General features: G+C 38.8%; 1 protein-coding gene across 7 annotated transcripts in view; it reads left to right on the top strand.

Moving 5' to 3' along the window:
• PITPNM3 (PITPNM family member 3) overlaps positions 1-16,505 on the top strand; it is a 137,106-nt gene that overhangs the window by 91,749 nt on the left and 28,852 nt on the right. For 5 of the 7 annotated variants that reach the window (XM_049803079.1, XM_049803080.1, XM_049803081.1 and 2 more), the window contains 4 exons: positions 813-1,002; positions 3,822-3,941; positions 10,699-10,880; positions 13,508-13,695. In XM_049803079.1, the coding sequence (XP_049659036.1) occupies positions 813-1,002; positions 3,822-3,941; positions 10,699-10,880; positions 13,508-13,695 (680 nt within the window). The remainder of the gene's footprint in view (positions 1-812; positions 1,003-3,821; positions 3,942-10,698; positions 10,881-13,507; positions 13,696-16,505) is intronic. The other 2 variants (XM_049803085.1, XM_049803083.1) reach the window with 1 other exon arrangement.

Below are 16,505 nucleotides of genomic sequence, written 5' to 3'. Positions count from 1 at the left end.
TTAGTGTTGGAAGTTGCCTGCCTGCTGCTTTGGATGAACTTTGGATGAGCTGAATTATCCAAAATACTTCTGACTTTCCTTTATTCCCAAAAGGACAGTCAACTTACTGTAAGAGAATCTGGCACACGCCAGTGTGTCTTGCATCTTTGGCACCCTGTAAGTTGTTTTCCCCACTCATCAATAAAAATCAGTCAAGACACGATCGGCAGATTTACTGAGAAACTTGCAGGGTGCACATCCAAGCTAAAGTAAAGCTGACATCCTATCAAATTTAAGCTTGTGTTTTCAGTTTAGTCACCTCCTTTTTGCAAAATGTTACTATGCAAACATTTACGTATGACTTCAGAATGTGTGCAGCTTTGTTCCATCTTTCTGAAAGGATGGGACACTGGGAAAAATGGGTTTATATGCTTTTGAACAATACATCTGTCACACGTGTGTTCTAGGAAACAATATTCCATTGTGATGATTGAATCCCGTTGTTTGATGTACTAAGTTGTTATATGGAAAAAAAAAAAAGCTGAAATGGAAAAATCTCTTTGTTCTTCTACATTATGTCTACTTGTATGTGGAAAAATTGCACCAAGTATGTTTAACTACAGAAATGCCTTCCAGCGTGATCTCATTCACATAAAGCAGTAACTCCTTGATTTTTTTAAGCAGTTGAATTCTGTGAGAAAATGATCCTTCCTGTATTTTCTCATTGTGAACTGCAATAGCCCAACCCATTTCTGTTAATAATTAACTGTTCATTCTCTAATGCTGTGTGCTGCCTCTTGCATTTTTCCTGACGACAGCGTGTCCTTCTCTAGCCTAAATCCCTACAGCTATGATGAGAGCTGTCTCAGCAGCAGTGAAGACCACATCCCACTGGCTGCCTTGCCCTTGCTGGCTGTTTCATCCCCTCAGTACCAGGATGCAGTTGCCATGGTGATCAGTAGAGCCAATCAAGTTTACAATGAATTTCTCAAATCTACAGATGGGGCTGGTTTTAATGGACAGGTAGGACTATTTTCTCTTACATCAAATTAAAATTCCTTTGGAGCAAGGCTGTTTCTTTTTAACCCATTGTGTTGATGGTTTTGAGTTATGAGTGTGGGACAATATTGCAAATAAAATGAATGAATTTTAGCATGGGATTACCTATGCAAAATGTCTTCTCAGTACCCAGCATGAGAAAGACACTTCTGGAATCCTGTGCAGTATCTAACATGGACTTACTCAGTTGGTAGATGATACTATACCTTCTCCCACAAGCATTTTGACTCCTAAGCTCTTAATAAGAATTGCTACAAACACTGGTAATGTGTAAGAGCCTTAACTGTGCGGTAAGTGTGGTATGCTAAGCAGTGAACAACCATGCCAGCTCAAGACAAATAATCTATGTTACCGAGTTCCTCACACACCCGCTATAGCTGATACAAAAGTTGGGACATCTGACTAAGAGCATATGGAATCCAACATTTAACTATTGCTATTTCTTTTTTGCCTCCATCACAGTAGTAATAAAACAATTGACAGTAAAGAAACTTAGAAGACAAGTGTTGCAGATTTTCTGTGTAACTTTGGGAAAAGTCACATAATTTTTCTGGTGTGACCCACTCCCCAGTGAAGTCACCTGCACACTTCTTCTGGCTGATGTGTCACAGTTACTCTTCCTGCTTCTCCATCTTTAGACTACAAAAAACAGTACTTTCGTGCTTCACATAGAATAAATATGAGACTGCTACCCTGTGTGAGCTACTGAAATTGTTTTGTGATGAGGCTCTCTACATAGCTGGAAACGTGCACTTCCTTAAAGTACAGTGACCTACAGACTTCGAAAAAGAAAAAAAAAAGACATTTAATATAGGGTACAGTGCAATCTTCGATGGAAAGCATGTGTTTTATTGCACAAACAAATTTTTTTCCATAGCAGTAATAAGATTATGCTGTGGCATATCGGTATTTTTAGACTAAAATTTGGTTTTAAGCCAGTTTTAAAATCCATAGTGAACTATTCTTGCTTGAAGCATAAAAGCAGCCCAACTGCGGTGACAGAAAATTATGAAAGGTGAGATTATGTAAAGAAGAATTATACCAGTTACAGAAATAATTGTGAAAACAATTCTCTCAATAGAAATTAAGGGGTTTTTTTCTTTGACAAAGCTACGAAGAAGTCTCTTTGTGTTTTACAAACCATGTATATTAATCTTTCTTGTTAAAAAGTCTGCATGACCTCTATATGCTCCACAGAATTTTCACCATCAACAATTACCAGCATTGTTAAAATGGAAGTGACTTCTCTGTGGTGTCTACAGTGCTTTGCTTTGATCCTTAGATAAAAATCTCAACTCTACCTCTGAATAAGTTCTGTACTTTTAAAATAAATACCATATAACCTGACCCCTACACCGTGTGTATCTTTCCTTTCATATTTTGGTCTCTTCTATCCATTTATATTGCAAGTTCATTAGATCAGAGATTGCCTTTTTTGTTTTATACAGTATCTGGAACAAGTTAACTCCATTACCTTAATGCCAATAATAATGAGGATTAGAAATGGAATGGTAAATTGAAGGAGGTACTATGTAATCCCCCACAAAACGTGCTGTTAATTTTATTAAGGTTACCTGTATCATATAATTTTCAGTTCTTTGTGGACTTCATTGTGTAGCATAGGAATTTGAAAATCAGAGACTAAATCAGCATGCTGTTCAATTGTATACAACTTTAGAACAAGAATTGTCTTAGGACAGATGTTAACCTTAATGTATTTTGGTATTTTATTTTTTAAAATGTTTTATCCCAAGAAATGTACTCAATTAAGAGTGTGTGTTATATGGAGATGCACTAAGGGAATTTTGAGGTTTTTCCCTACCTGCAACTTGAAGCGCTCGCTTTTCCTAACATGCTTCCTTTGAAGAAATCATGCACAACATCCTGTTATCCAAAATTTGTAGTTTAGTGTTGTAGCCAAGCTGAATTAAGGCTAAAAGCAAGTTAAGGTTTGTAAGGAGAGGTAATGTCTTCTGTTAAACTAATTGGAATTGGGAACGACAGACTAGATGTTTGCCTGAGTTTTAGAATTGGAGAGAAAGGGTTACTGGAACCTGTGGAACTGTGGGGACTGTTACCAAGGAGAAATGTAATACAGCTATTACTCATCCTCAGACACAGGCAGGGGAGACGGAGAGAAAGAATTGTCTCCTGTGGGATAGGGAGGTGTTCAGTGGAAATTGGCTTGTGAGGTAGATTCTAGTGTGCCTTAAAATTACTCCAGCTATTGCATTCCAAATTTTAGTACTCTCTGTATTTTAATTCCCAGGTCCATACTTTGAAGGTAGTTTGTATGTTTATATTAAATGTGAAGCAAGAGTGAATCTCTCTGCTTAACACCTCATGTAAAAGTTCCATTCCCTTGTCCTGACAGGGGAGTACCAATCTGGTTTTAATCTGTTGAGATCCTCTTCCTTGTATGACTCTGAAGGACATGTTAAGTGGCTTGAAATCTTTGTGAGACCGGTTGTCTGGTGATCTGGACTGTTTGAGCTGGAATCTGGCTGCAAGCAGCTAGAAGAATTTGAGCCTATTTGGCAGGACTCCCAGCTGGTCAAAATAATCCCTGGGACAGATATTTTTGGCATAGGGTATATGGCTGGAGATAAAAGGAAGTGGGAGAAGGCAGCTACACATTTTCAGCTGCAATAGAAACCAAGGTGTAAAAAAACCAGGAACAAGGCTGTAAAATAAGACAGCAACTCCTCTGCAGTGCTGTGATGCTTTTTGTTTCTTTTAAAACACTTGCTACATCTCCCCCAAAAATCTTTTTATTTTCTCAGGTGTGTCTCATTGGTGACTGCATTGGAGGAATTTTGGGCTTTGATGCCATCTGCTATAATTCTAATACAGCTGACGAGAGTCGGAACAGTAGCAGGAGAGGAAGCATCAGCAGCATCCAGGTGAAGAGAAAAAATCCACACAGCTGAAACCCTATAGATTCATTCCCTGAAGGAAATCAGCTCCATATAAACCAGAGAAAATTTAAAGATTTGGTAAATTGCCATGATAGCACAGGATTTTGCTCATTTATCAAGAAATTGCTGTGTGAAAATTAAGTCTGCAGCTTCAGTGTTGTGATATACAGAAATCGCATGTAAAGGCTTTACCTGTAAATCTGCAAAGTAGGGTTACCAAGTGCCCTTTATTGTATCCCTAACTGTAGATGAAAACAGGTCCTCTCAGTAATCTCTGGTAGGCTCCCGGTTTTGCCAAAGTCTTTTATCTTTCTTTTTATAATCTTTTTATTTGTTCACATAGGGACCAGAATGCCTTATGCTGCTGCCTGGGGGTAGTCTAGCATTAAAATGTGTTCGTGAATAAGTTTTAGTGACTGGTGAAAGAATGCTTCCTTCCTGATAAGGAATGCAAGTCACCTGAGGATCTGTGAATGTACCACTGAGCATAACAGGGTCTAAATGAGTGCTACATTTTGAGAGGAGGGAGGATTAATTCTCTGATCCAGGAAAGATTTCATGATAGTACAAGCACAATTTTTTAAAGTAATGCTAGCATGTAAGCTTCATTATTGTGTTCAACACTTAAGAAATAAAACTGAAGTTCAACTAATCTTATGTACTTCAGACTCAAGTGGATATGGAGAGGGTGTGTGGTGTATTAGAACTAACACTGAGTGAAGTGCCCACACTCCATTCTTTGATGGTTTTATGACCCTGGCCAAATTGTCTCATCCCATGACTCTTTAGTTACCTCTCTCCTCAAAAATGGGCCCAGTGATACCACCCTGCATGGTTCATTTGAGAGCTCTGTGTGATGGGAATACTCATGAGCAAATAGACATCTTCTAAATGCCTTCAGGAAAGAGAATTACTCACCATTAATAACATGGCTCTGGATTCTCAGCAGCCAGCCTTTGTTAGTACTAGCACTGAGGACAGTGCATTGCAAGCAAAGTAAATGGAGAAATGGTCCTCCTGGATCCCAGTCCTACAATGGGGTTGGTTGTAAAAGGGCTGCTGATGAACCTGAGAGTGGGGATCAGCCTTGAGGGAGTACAGGTTCTTTTGACTTCCCTGCTCTTATAATTTCAACTTTCCTTTATTTGTGTCTTTTCTGATACCAGAGAGCTTCTCTTCCCATTCCTCTCTCCATCTTTTCCTTTTTCTCCTTTTGTCTTTTTCTCTACTACTCTGTGTGTTCAGAAAACTAAGTACTCTTTTCCTTCCTTGTGTTGTCTTTCTGGCCATTGTTCTCAGCTTCCTTCTGTCAATCACATTCAGGAGGACTCTTTTTTTTTTTTTTACTGGTTTTTTTTTTGTGTTGTTCCCCTCTTCCTTGGTGTCTCCAGTAGAAATGGATCTCATTGGAAGAGTTTGAGATGCAGAAATATAAGAGTTTTTTACCATTTCACAAATGTCAGGGGTGTTTGTGAAATGAAACTAGTTGGAAATAAGGATGAGACAGAGGTACTTGCAAACATTGCATTTTATGTTCTGGTTATAAATAGTGAAAATAGAGTTAATTAGGTTTATATAGTTCCCTTCTTACTCTGTTTATTTCAAAGTGGTCTATAATAATAAGCTAGATTGGTGATGCAGTGACCATTACATTCTCTGAATAGTTCACAGTTTTAGGCACTAGAAACTTCCTTTTGGAGAGAGAGGGCCTGTTAATTTAATGAGGCAATGTATATAAGGAATTAGAATGGGGCATTCTTCTACTGCCCCAGGTGAGTATTTGTTGGTTTGTGTGTTGTAGTCTGTTTTCTGTATTTTAGTTTCCAATATACACTAAAAATCATATCAGTATTATCCATAATAGGTAGTGACTTCTACAGTGTTGGCGGAAATGTGAATGATTACTGAGATCATGATGATTGTTGCGTGTACGTGCTTGTACAGGGCAGTATTTGAAAATTTACCTGCATGTTCAATAAAAGAATCTGCAGTAGAGCAAATGTCACTCTGCTCAGACCAGACTAGTAACTCTTGTTCTTTAAAAATCAGTTATGTTTGTAAATGTCAAAATACTTAACAAAGAAAGCCAGTGTTGTCATTGTCATCATATCACTCCTTGGGTTATTAAAGGACAGAAGGATGAAGTGAACTTGGTCCATCATCAGAAGTGGAAAATGAAAGTCTTGTATTAGCAATCACTGTACTTGGCTGGGAACACTGTCTTTTAGAAGAGGAAGATGGTTCTTTTTTGTTGCAACAGCTAAAATACTCATAATTTAGAAGTAGACAACTCTTCATTAGGATGAATGGAGAAAGTGGAAGATTTGCTTCACATGGATCAAGGATAAATAAATGCCACCTGTGGGTGACTAATTCAAATCCCAGCATTGATACCATTTTACTGCAGATGAGATTTTAATTGTGGCGTGTGTGGGAGTTGAAAGAGCTTGTAGCAATGGAAAATAAGCTTTTTAACTGTTTAAAATGCAGTGAATAGTCTCTATACTGATCACCTCAACCTTCTTCTAAAGTGTTGCCTAATGTCTTTTTTTTTTAAGTGGCTTAGTGTATTTTTCAGAACTATATCTCACTCCCTGATCTGGCTGATATAAATGCCAAATTGGCTTAGTCTGTTTTGCAGCATACAAGAAAGACTGTGTCATGAATGTGAGCCTAAATGCTCAAACAAGTGTGATAAAAATCGGGTCAAGTTTTTTTAATAGGTTTGAATACAGGATTTTTTTAACAAGACTTCCAACCCCACCCCCTCTTAAATGTATCAGACTACTATAAATTTGAACACTTTCTCTTCACTGTGACGCCACAGTGTGCAGACATTTTGACATACTCTTAGCATCTGATGTCATTTTCACCATTCAGATGCAGAGAAGGCCCAGATGGTTTAGCAAAGTTAATTTCTCAGTGATAGTTCTTCTCAACAAATAACCTTCTGTCTCTCTGTGAAATGATTGTCAGACTTTCCCTATTGAATGGCTGTTCAGTAACGTGTAAAATGAATTTGGTCCCAGTTCAGTCCCTAAGGGACTATCACATGAACAGACTGTTCATGGGCTAAAAGCCAGCTCCAGAACTGGCACTAGCTCTAGTCCTGGGTTCCCTGTTCTCAGGAATAAGACTAATTATTCACTTGTCACAGAAGTCAGGAGGTCCTCTTGGCTGTTGAAGACTATAGGTGGAACAGTGTGGGAAGGTTCATCGTACAGATCATATATTGCTTCTGTCTTGGTTTCATTTTCTTGCAACTCATCTGCATAGTTCTGGAGGACAGATTAGGTTCTTCAACATCTCTTCGAAACATGAAATCTCACCCCATGTGCACAGGGCTGCTATTGTGCTCCAGTACTGAGTGAGGTTATGGGAAGTGCCTGTCCTGTGAACTTGTTCTTTTTGTAGCTTCAGAGAAATCGATTCAGTTATCATGTTTTCCATAGTCTGTCTGTGTGACTTTGGCCAAGTCTCTTGATCTGTCGTGTCTCAGTCCTCACCTGTAAGCCTTGCACTATTTCTCACATCCTCTGTTTTGTCTAGTTGGATTTTACACTCCTTGCAAGTTGCTTAAAAGTACTGGACATGATAAAGTCTACTTTCACTTGGGGCATTTGCTGATAGGAATTGTGGAGAGTGTTCCAATGACACTTCAGTGGTGCAATACAGTGGCATAATGCTATGTCCGAGAAGACAGGTGCAGGGAGCAGTGGTGGAGAAAGTGTAAATGAGTGTGGGGAGAGAGTTGTATGCAACAAGGAAAAGAACAACTTTGAATCCTGCTGTCTTGTACGATGCCTAGCCAATTTCCCAGTGATCTTCCCTAGGGTCGTCTCACAGAGATCTAGTCCCTTGTCCTTCTAAAACTACTTTTGTCTTTCCTCATTGAACTGTGTGTGCCATGTATGCTGTGGAAGACCTGAGTTTTACCCATAGAAAATAAAATTTAAAATGTGTTGATTTTGACCAAAGAAAATGAAGGCTTTCTTCTGCAGTGCTACAATAGCATGCCATGTCCTGTTAACTCGCTTTAGGTGATGATTATTATTGTAGAGTTTAAAAAAAAAAAAGAAAAAAAAGGCAGCTACCATTCTACTGTGTCTCTGACAGAAACTTTGTGCCCAGTAAATCAACAGGCACAATTGAAATGCTGGGTATGCTACGTTAACCTTAATGATAGCAGTGCAGAAGAGGGAGCTTGATGCTTTTCCCACACAGTTGTTCTGAGACTGTCAAACTCTTGCAAAATTTGACCTATCTGAGATTGTCTTATGATACAAGAGAAGAACACCCCCTCTGCAAGGAGAACCTGTTACTGAAGCTTAGAGGACAAAGGTGAATTGTTGCCAGCTTTCAGGGATAAAGATATTAGCTTCCAGTTTTTAAATACTGTAGAGAAACATGCGTGTGACTAAAAGAGAAGTGTTTGGTGTTATGTTACTGTCAACTCTATGCCTTTCCAAGAGCCAGCCTTCTTCCTGAGACCACCAGGAAATCAAGAGACATAAACAAAAATATTTAATCATGTTGAGTTCCTTTTATCTGCTTTCTTGCTCTGGCACCTTCAAAGGTTCCCATTTTTCTCCGTCTATTGACAGGAATTCCTTTTTAAAAAGTAATGGGAGCTGAGATGCTGACATATCTGCCATGTGATTTTAACAAAGAGAGCCTTAAAATGTCACCAGGGTTTTGATGAAACTCAGAGCCTTGACAGCACTGATATGGTTTTCAGAAGTCACTCATGGTATGATTTTTAAGAGCTTGACCTACAGCCCATTTAAATCAATGGATTTATCACTGCATTTCATGGGCTTTGGTTCAATCTCTAAAAATTCCCGTTCAGCTATGTGTATGTGGATTCACCTCCATTTTGTGTGCCACCGTGAATATTACACCCTAATAAATTTATTCATAGTAAAAGCACCAAATTGCAATTTTAGGCAAAGGTGGCAATATACTTGTAGCATGCAAGTTACAGTTTAAAATCATAAATAAATCGCATTTTCATGGCACTGTTGCTTGGGAACAAGCTAGAGATGGGAACTCATCATAAAGGCTAAGAGGTAAATGATTACCTTTGCTGAATCAGTTTGGGATAATGATGAGACACAAGCAGATAAAGAAATGTTGTTCACTTACGTTCTTGAGAATTCACCTATAAAAGGTTACTCTGTAAGAAACTCTGTCAGGAACAATTTGGTTATAGGAATTTTGTCTTTGAAAGGTCCCTGGTGTTCTGAAGAATAGATGTAGAGTTGCTAAAAAGTACTGATGTTATAACAGAGCTTCAATGTAAGGTTGTAAACTGTAGGGCAAATCCAGCTACATAGAGTCAGTGTCAGGCTGAAAAAAAAGTTACTGGTTACATAAAAAATTACAAGTAGGGAACAGAGCTGGTTCTGACTTGAACTCAGTGGAAACACATATTTTAGGTGGAGACTTTATTTTGGTTTTACATCACTTCAGAACACTAAACAGTGTGGGCAGTCAGCTGCCAACACACCACAGGAGCCCTCATGCTACCTGGCCCTGTGAAATAGTTCTCTGCACTAATTAACACTAACAACTGCCAGAAGTGAGGCCTAGTTTTAACATTGTAGATATATTAGTATTATGCCAAGCAAGGTCCTAAATCTTGCACAACTTTAATATAAAAGTTGGCATGATGTGAATTTTGCTATGTTAGTATGAAATGCAGAAAGAGATTCCTATGCGCTTGTTGAGTTTTTTCATTTTACAATCATAGGAATAATAGCCTGTGAACATGCTGGTCCTAAACTAATCTTCTGCACACTATTAAGATGCTAGTGCTAGTTGTATCATATCATCCTATGAATTCTAGTACTGCATTGTAAGAGTCAGTAGAATGTGGATGAAAACCAATAATTACACAATTAGAAGGGGTTTAACTGTATCTGTTCTCCCAGTGTGCCTTGTTGATGTTTGTATCTTTGAAGTTTTGTAAAAGTAGATGTCAGGCATTTTCACACTGTTTTATTTTGTTGATCCGAATAGAAGGAGATTTACAAAGAACTGGATTACACAGTTATTAAAAAGAACCAGATCTTGCATGCCTCATGCACCCAGATCTTGTGCATGAATGGGCAGATTCAGTCCGATGGCGTTTGTTTTGAAAAGCAGCATTTGTGTTGGCTGCTGAAATGGATGCAGGAATAAAAGTCTGGGGGTAATAGGGATATGTCAGGGAGGATGCTGGTGCAAGCTGCAGAAGTGCTGGAGGAAATGAAAAATAAATAAATCTATTTCCTATTTCAAGGGGTACCTTAAAGATATGGTACCACTGGTCTCCTCTTGCATCCCGCAGAAGTTCACATTCTTAAAAAATAAGGTCCCGCATCCATGGAACATGATGAGCAAGACCATTAATGTTGTAATGGGCATTTTGTGCACTCAGGTAAGACCCCTTCTGATTACCTTATGATTTTTATAGTCCTCTAAGAATGATGAAGTCATGAGGGATAAAGCTTTTGTGTTACTCCTCTTCCCCCCCACCTAAAATTCCTGATTCTCCTTCCAGCTTTTAGGCTATACATCATAGAGGGAAATATAGTCTTCATCTCTTTCCTTATCTTCTACTGCAGAAAGAAAGTCTAACCCCTTCCACCCTTTCTTGGATAAAGTGAGGTCAATTGTGTAAATGCAGCCATTTCATATAAGCTCTGTCATATTTTGGTCACTGTCTAAATCTTCCTTTTACTCTGTTCGTTCTCTGAAGGATAATCCCCTCTTAGCAGAGGACTCCAGTCTGGGTGGCAGCAAACGCCTGAGCAAAAGCAATATTGACATCTCGGGAATCATGGAGGATGAGAAGCCAAGGCAGCCGTTGCCTAGGAAACAGAGTGACTCATCCACCTATGACTGTGATACTATAACCCAACATCATGCTTTCCTGTCTAGGTAACTAGTGTTTGATGACTGAGTAAAAGACATAGGCTTGCCATTGAACAGAGCCTGTCAGTACCAGAGCAACAGAATGATTTTTATTGTTTGTGGTGTGTTTCTGGAGGTTTGCTTAAAGTCCCTGTATACCTCTCAAAGAAAACTATAGAAATAGTGGGTCTGATATGAACTTACTCACATGTGGAGAGTTTTTTTATTTAATCTTTATTCAGCTGTGAGAGTTTTGAATATGCAAAACGGAATGCAAGTAGTTCCATTTCTTCAGTGCAGCCCACACAAACCAAGATGGATGAATGCATTATAATTCTAAATTTTTGTTACATTTTTCTTTCTAAAGATCTCTCTGACTTCACTTACAGAGTTTCTATTATTCTGTAAAGAGTGAGATAACTGCTTTAGTTGCTCCCATTGGTCTATGACCTATTCAGGTCAGCTTTAAAACAACAACAACAAAAAAACCTTGCATAAACATTTGGCTTAAATGAAGAGGAGGTTGCGGGAGGAGAGTTGACTTAATTAGTTTTCCTGGATCCTAAGAAACCTTTAAAACGCAGATTTGGTGGGAACATAAGCATTCCCTTTGTCTCGTTGTTTCTTCCTGTTCTAAGCTATTTGGTTTTTTACTTACCTGAGTTCTTTGTGCTTTTTTTCCTCTATCAGTCATCTTATTTCCTTTATGTCATTGGGAATGATGCAGAGGGAGAAGTTTTATTGTGTGTTGAAGTTTCAGTTCTGCTACAGTTGAGTATAGTGCAGACATACCACTGTGCTTTACTTCAAGTCTGGCAGTTTTGTTAGTAGCAGTTTAAGGTAATTTTGTTTTCTTGCTTTGGCTGAATGTACTTTGCTTTTGTTGACTATTCTGCTTTTCTTTTCAAACCACTGGGTTTTCTGGATATCAGTATGTTGTAAAGCGTCTTCCCTCTGAGACAGAACGCCTGTTTTTCGCTTGTCTATGATTGAAAACGTGAAGATGTTTTTGGTTAGTCACTTTTAGGTTCTTGTATAGAATGGGTACTGTATTATGTTTAAAGCATAGCGTTGGCTTATATAAAGCACTTCAGACTTGGGGGATAATAGGGTAATTAAAAGACAAAGATAACAGTGTTCTTCCAAGCCTTTTTTCATTTCCTGTTTATCTATGTATTTAAACTGAAAGCTTTACATGCAGCTGTACTTAAGCAAGCCAATAGAAAAGTGTTATCTTCCATCCACGTTTCGGACTCCTCAAACTGTAGGCTGTTGTTAAGCTATTGAGGACTAGTTGGACAAATACAGCCTAAAGATGGCAGAAAAAATTCCTTGGTAAGGTAAAAAGCAGGGGGGGAGGAGGGGGCAGGGACCACAAATCAAATGAAACCATGTCATCCTCTGACCCACCCTGTACATAGAGAGAGATTCCAAGCATTTGGTTTCCTGTCTGTGAGACTTGCATAAGATCATGAAGACTTTTTTTCCTCATGAGCTCATTTACTGCAATTTAGAGGTGGTGTGTCAGTGTGAGTAATGAGGTTACAAAGATCACTCTTTCACACAGACATGTCCTTGTCCTACACACTGTGGTTGTGTGTCAGCTTGTGCCTTTTGTCCAAGTGCTTTTGGCATAGAGAGGTAACTCCTAACTGCTGTGCTGCTGATGGATTTAATTCTTGGCTTTCTTCATTTCTACCCGAAAGGGGCCCTAAGCTTGGTCCCTGGAGTTTTGGTTAATAACATCGTCTTATAAATTGAGAATGTCACTAGGTTCTCAGATTGAAAGAGAGGCCTTGTGTCTTGGCCTGATTCAGGACCAGTCTTCAGTATTTCTGGATTCTGATCCATGCTTGGCCACTGATGCAGAGTATAGTGTACAGATAACTCATGAGGCCTTCAGTTACAGCTCTGGTTGAAGTCAGCATGGTCAGCATCTCTCAGTCACGCTCTGCATGCTCTGGAGGCATGTTCTGCTCTGTCTCATGACTGGACAGCAGGTGTATATGCTACTTTTCTGCTTCTGAATGGAGTTATATTTCATCTCCAGCAGAGCTGAATGAGGGGTGAGTCTGTCAATGAGCAATAGGTGATCTGTATTTACCTCATACATGTATGGCATACAAAGTAAATGAAAGTGTTTAAATCACTTAAAAGATTAAAAGCTGTCCATAAGCATCACTAATTTTAACCTGTAATGAATAGTTGAAAACTAGTGAAATGCTAGTTCATAGCTCAGGGAATGGATGAGAACAATCCTTTTTATGTATCCATGTCACATACTTCATGACTGCAATCTTTTACTGCCATTGTCCTTATAGAACTTGTGTTGGTTAGAATTTGTAGCAGAAGTTTCAGAATAAGCTTACATACATCTGTACTGCTAAAAGGTAGGGGAAGTAAAGTTCAGTCCTTGCATAACTTACCAATACGTATTCTGCAGAATAACTGTAGAAAACTCTTGCATGCTGAAGGTAGTAAACTTACTGAATAGTTGCACAAGAAATCATGATAAGTGGCTGCTATACTGCAATATCTATCTACAGTTTAAGGCATATTGCTTGGATCTAGATACAGCTGCTAGAGCTTTCTAAGCTTTCTGTTTTAGGAATGGATTTTTTCTCTGGATGCCCACTTCATTATTGTTGAATCAGTGCATTTTCTTTGCTCAGCATCCACTCAAGTGTGTTGAAAGATGGTGCAGACTTTCCTCCTGTGAATTCCAGTCTCTCAGAAGTAAACCTGGGCCGATTTGAATTCGAGGTGTCTGATTTCTTCCTCTTTGGATCGCCGCTTGGTTTGGTGCTGGCCATGAGGAGTACTGTTCTGCCTGGCCTGGATGGTAAGCTCTTTCTGGAGTTAGAATGCAGGCTGCTTAATGACCTTTGTAAACAAAGAGACTCATAGAAAAGGAGGTAAATAAAGGAGCCTGGTTAAAGACTGGGTAGTGAGGTAAGTTTCTTCCTCTAAAAGATGGGAGTGTTAGTGTAGGTAGGTACTGAGGTGATGAGGATTGTTCCGGGGGTGTCACTGCTCACCAATTTACAGTAGTGTGTCTTTTGCTCTGCTGTTAATCTTATATTCCATGTCATACCACATGAAGCTTACACCTCACCAAGGATCAGTCCTTGAAAAAGATAACAAAAATAACATCTGTGCTTGGTTCAGCATTGCATCTTGTTCAAGTCTGGCTTCATGGGTAAATTTGGCCCCCAGCTGTGTTGGCTGTGAGCCATTTTTTCCTCTGGTCAGACACATACAGTGTTTTTTTGTTTTATTTCTAAATACATCTGGATTTTTTCAAATTTTCAGTTTAAGTAAGAGCTTAATTTACTTTTCAAAATTCAGTGTGCGTTTTGCCTTTTTGCATCGAATGAGGTTTGGTTAGCACAGCATCTTCATAGGAGATTATATATATGTTCGTTTAGCGGGTAAGGGAGAAAAATCAGTTGCAATAGTGAGAAGAGACAACAATTCAGGATTCCCAGTTTTTTTCTTCTCAGTTTATAGACTTTTGAGTAATGTCATTTGACTGAACTTTCAAAGTCACATTTGATTGCAGGAATGTAATATAAACTGAAAATTATTTTACCTGCCATAATTAAAATATGACCAAACACATGTCTTTCAGAGCCTTTAGAAATCTGGTAGGATTTTTTTAGCAACTTCCATTGACTTACAAGAGAGCGTAATTAAACTCCCATTTTGCATTTCATTCTTTGTATTTGCAGTACTAATTTTTCTTCACATAAAAAACAAAACAAAGCTCAGCTAAAAAGAATGGGAATTCATATATATTTTCCCACAAACTAAGGCTTTTTGCTGCTGTGAAAGAGCTGTCAGGGAAATGAACAAAAATTACATAGGTGATGGCTGGCTTTGAAAACTGCACTGGAATTTATTTTTCTGTCTTGGGGATTTCTTTACAACATTAGCAATGCTTCCCTTGGAAGATGGTGGGGGTTTTGCTGGGGGGTTTGGGGCAGGGAGTTAAGGGGTTTTTTTTGTAGGACTTCATGTGGAAAAATCTATCACTATTAATTTACACACATGGAGTCAAATTCTTTGAGCTAGAATTTGTATTTTTGCAAGATGTCGTGGTTTCCATTTAATGCATCAGAGTAGACACATTTACCCTGGAATCACATATGAAATAGAGCATGCATCTGTTAGATACCTTTTTAGAGTGAGGACAAATGCTGATTAGCAGATGCCAGTTACTGCACAGTAAGTAGAAAATACTGGCAGTGTTTGGTACAAGCGTACCTCAGTGGCAGACATTGACACATCTTTTCCTATAGCCAGTGGTGGCTGTTAGCAGTTGACTGTGTGTGGTAAGCCCTCCCATCAGTCAGTCCTGATGAGCACAGTTAAAATTCATGGTTCACTTTAAGGGAATGTACACATGTATTGAATATGTGTGAAAATTTATTGGAATTGTGGCTTTTTGCAAGAGGGATTGCTTTGAAGTGATGTACTTTTTCTGTCTAATTCTCTGTGCAACCTGAAATCTTCCCTTGAATGCTGTGCTGCATATGAAAGGATTTGTGTGTTCAGAATTATGACAATTACATTTAAAATTCATTGTTGGCCATATAAACATGCCCTTTAGAACTAACATTGGATTCAGAGAGGTGAGAGCTGCCTTCCTGGAACCTTACATTGTGAAGTAGGATCACAGAGACAGGGGAAGCTCTGCAAGTTGATCATAACCTTTCCCTGTCTGAAATTCCAGGCAAAGCATAAACAAGTTAAAAATGAGGCTACTGGGATTTGTCTCAGGTGGTAATTTTAAAAACAAAGTGACTTACCATATTTTGACTATGTTTTGTATGAGGCCATAATGCTGTTTTGAACTTGAAACTCAGCTGTGTTACTGGGGAAGGCTGCAAGGCAAGAGAAGAAAAAAAGAGACAGCTTTGTCCTGACTGGTAAGAAGGAAATTTCTGAAGGTTACCACAACTCTGATTGTTGTATGTGCTTCCCATTTATTCATGAGAATGTATCAGTAAATAGAAAACATAATGTCTTTAAGTTCTGATAGCTTCCTTTAGCAAGATGTCTGAGACATGGCTTATGGACAGTGAAACTGGTAAGACTGGGGCAAGATATAATGTGTCTATTCCACAGTTTCCACTTGTTTCAGGAATCTAAAGCAAGCTCTTCCGCACAGCAAGTGTTCCTGTTACCTGTTTGGAAGGAATTAATGGACCATACAATTACATTTTTACCTTTAGATACTGGAAAGCAAAGAGCAAACACAACTTCTGAGTCCTTCTATAATATTTTGGTGGCAGCTCTGTTCACAGGTCAAAGGCCCCTTCTCATATTTAAATTTATAGCGGGTGAATGACATAACTATCAAGAATTGGGATCAGGTGGAGATGAATGGCAAATTTTAACGCTTAAATACTTTACTGGACTGGGGCTGTATGTTTCTAAACTCTCTAGCTAATAGTGCTTCTTTCCCTAATCGTAGCTCTGGTACCCTCCAGACACTTTGACAGGAAAATTTCACATAAATTACTGGTATTTTAAACTATTTTCTTCAAATTAGCTCTCACTTCCATCCTCCCTCTGGTGTCCTGCAGGGAGCATGCTTTGAGAGCAGCTCAACTGACCAGCATTTCAAACACATTCCAAGGTGAGCTG

This window comes from Accipiter gentilis, chromosome 6 (assembly GCF_929443795.1).
Source record: "Accipiter gentilis chromosome 6, bAccGen1.1, whole genome shotgun sequence".
Taxonomy (NCBI): domain Eukaryota; kingdom Metazoa; phylum Chordata; class Aves; order Accipitriformes; family Accipitridae; genus Astur; species Astur gentilis.
Note: the sequence above shows the minus strand (reverse complement) of the source record. Positions and strands in the feature narration are given on the sequence as shown.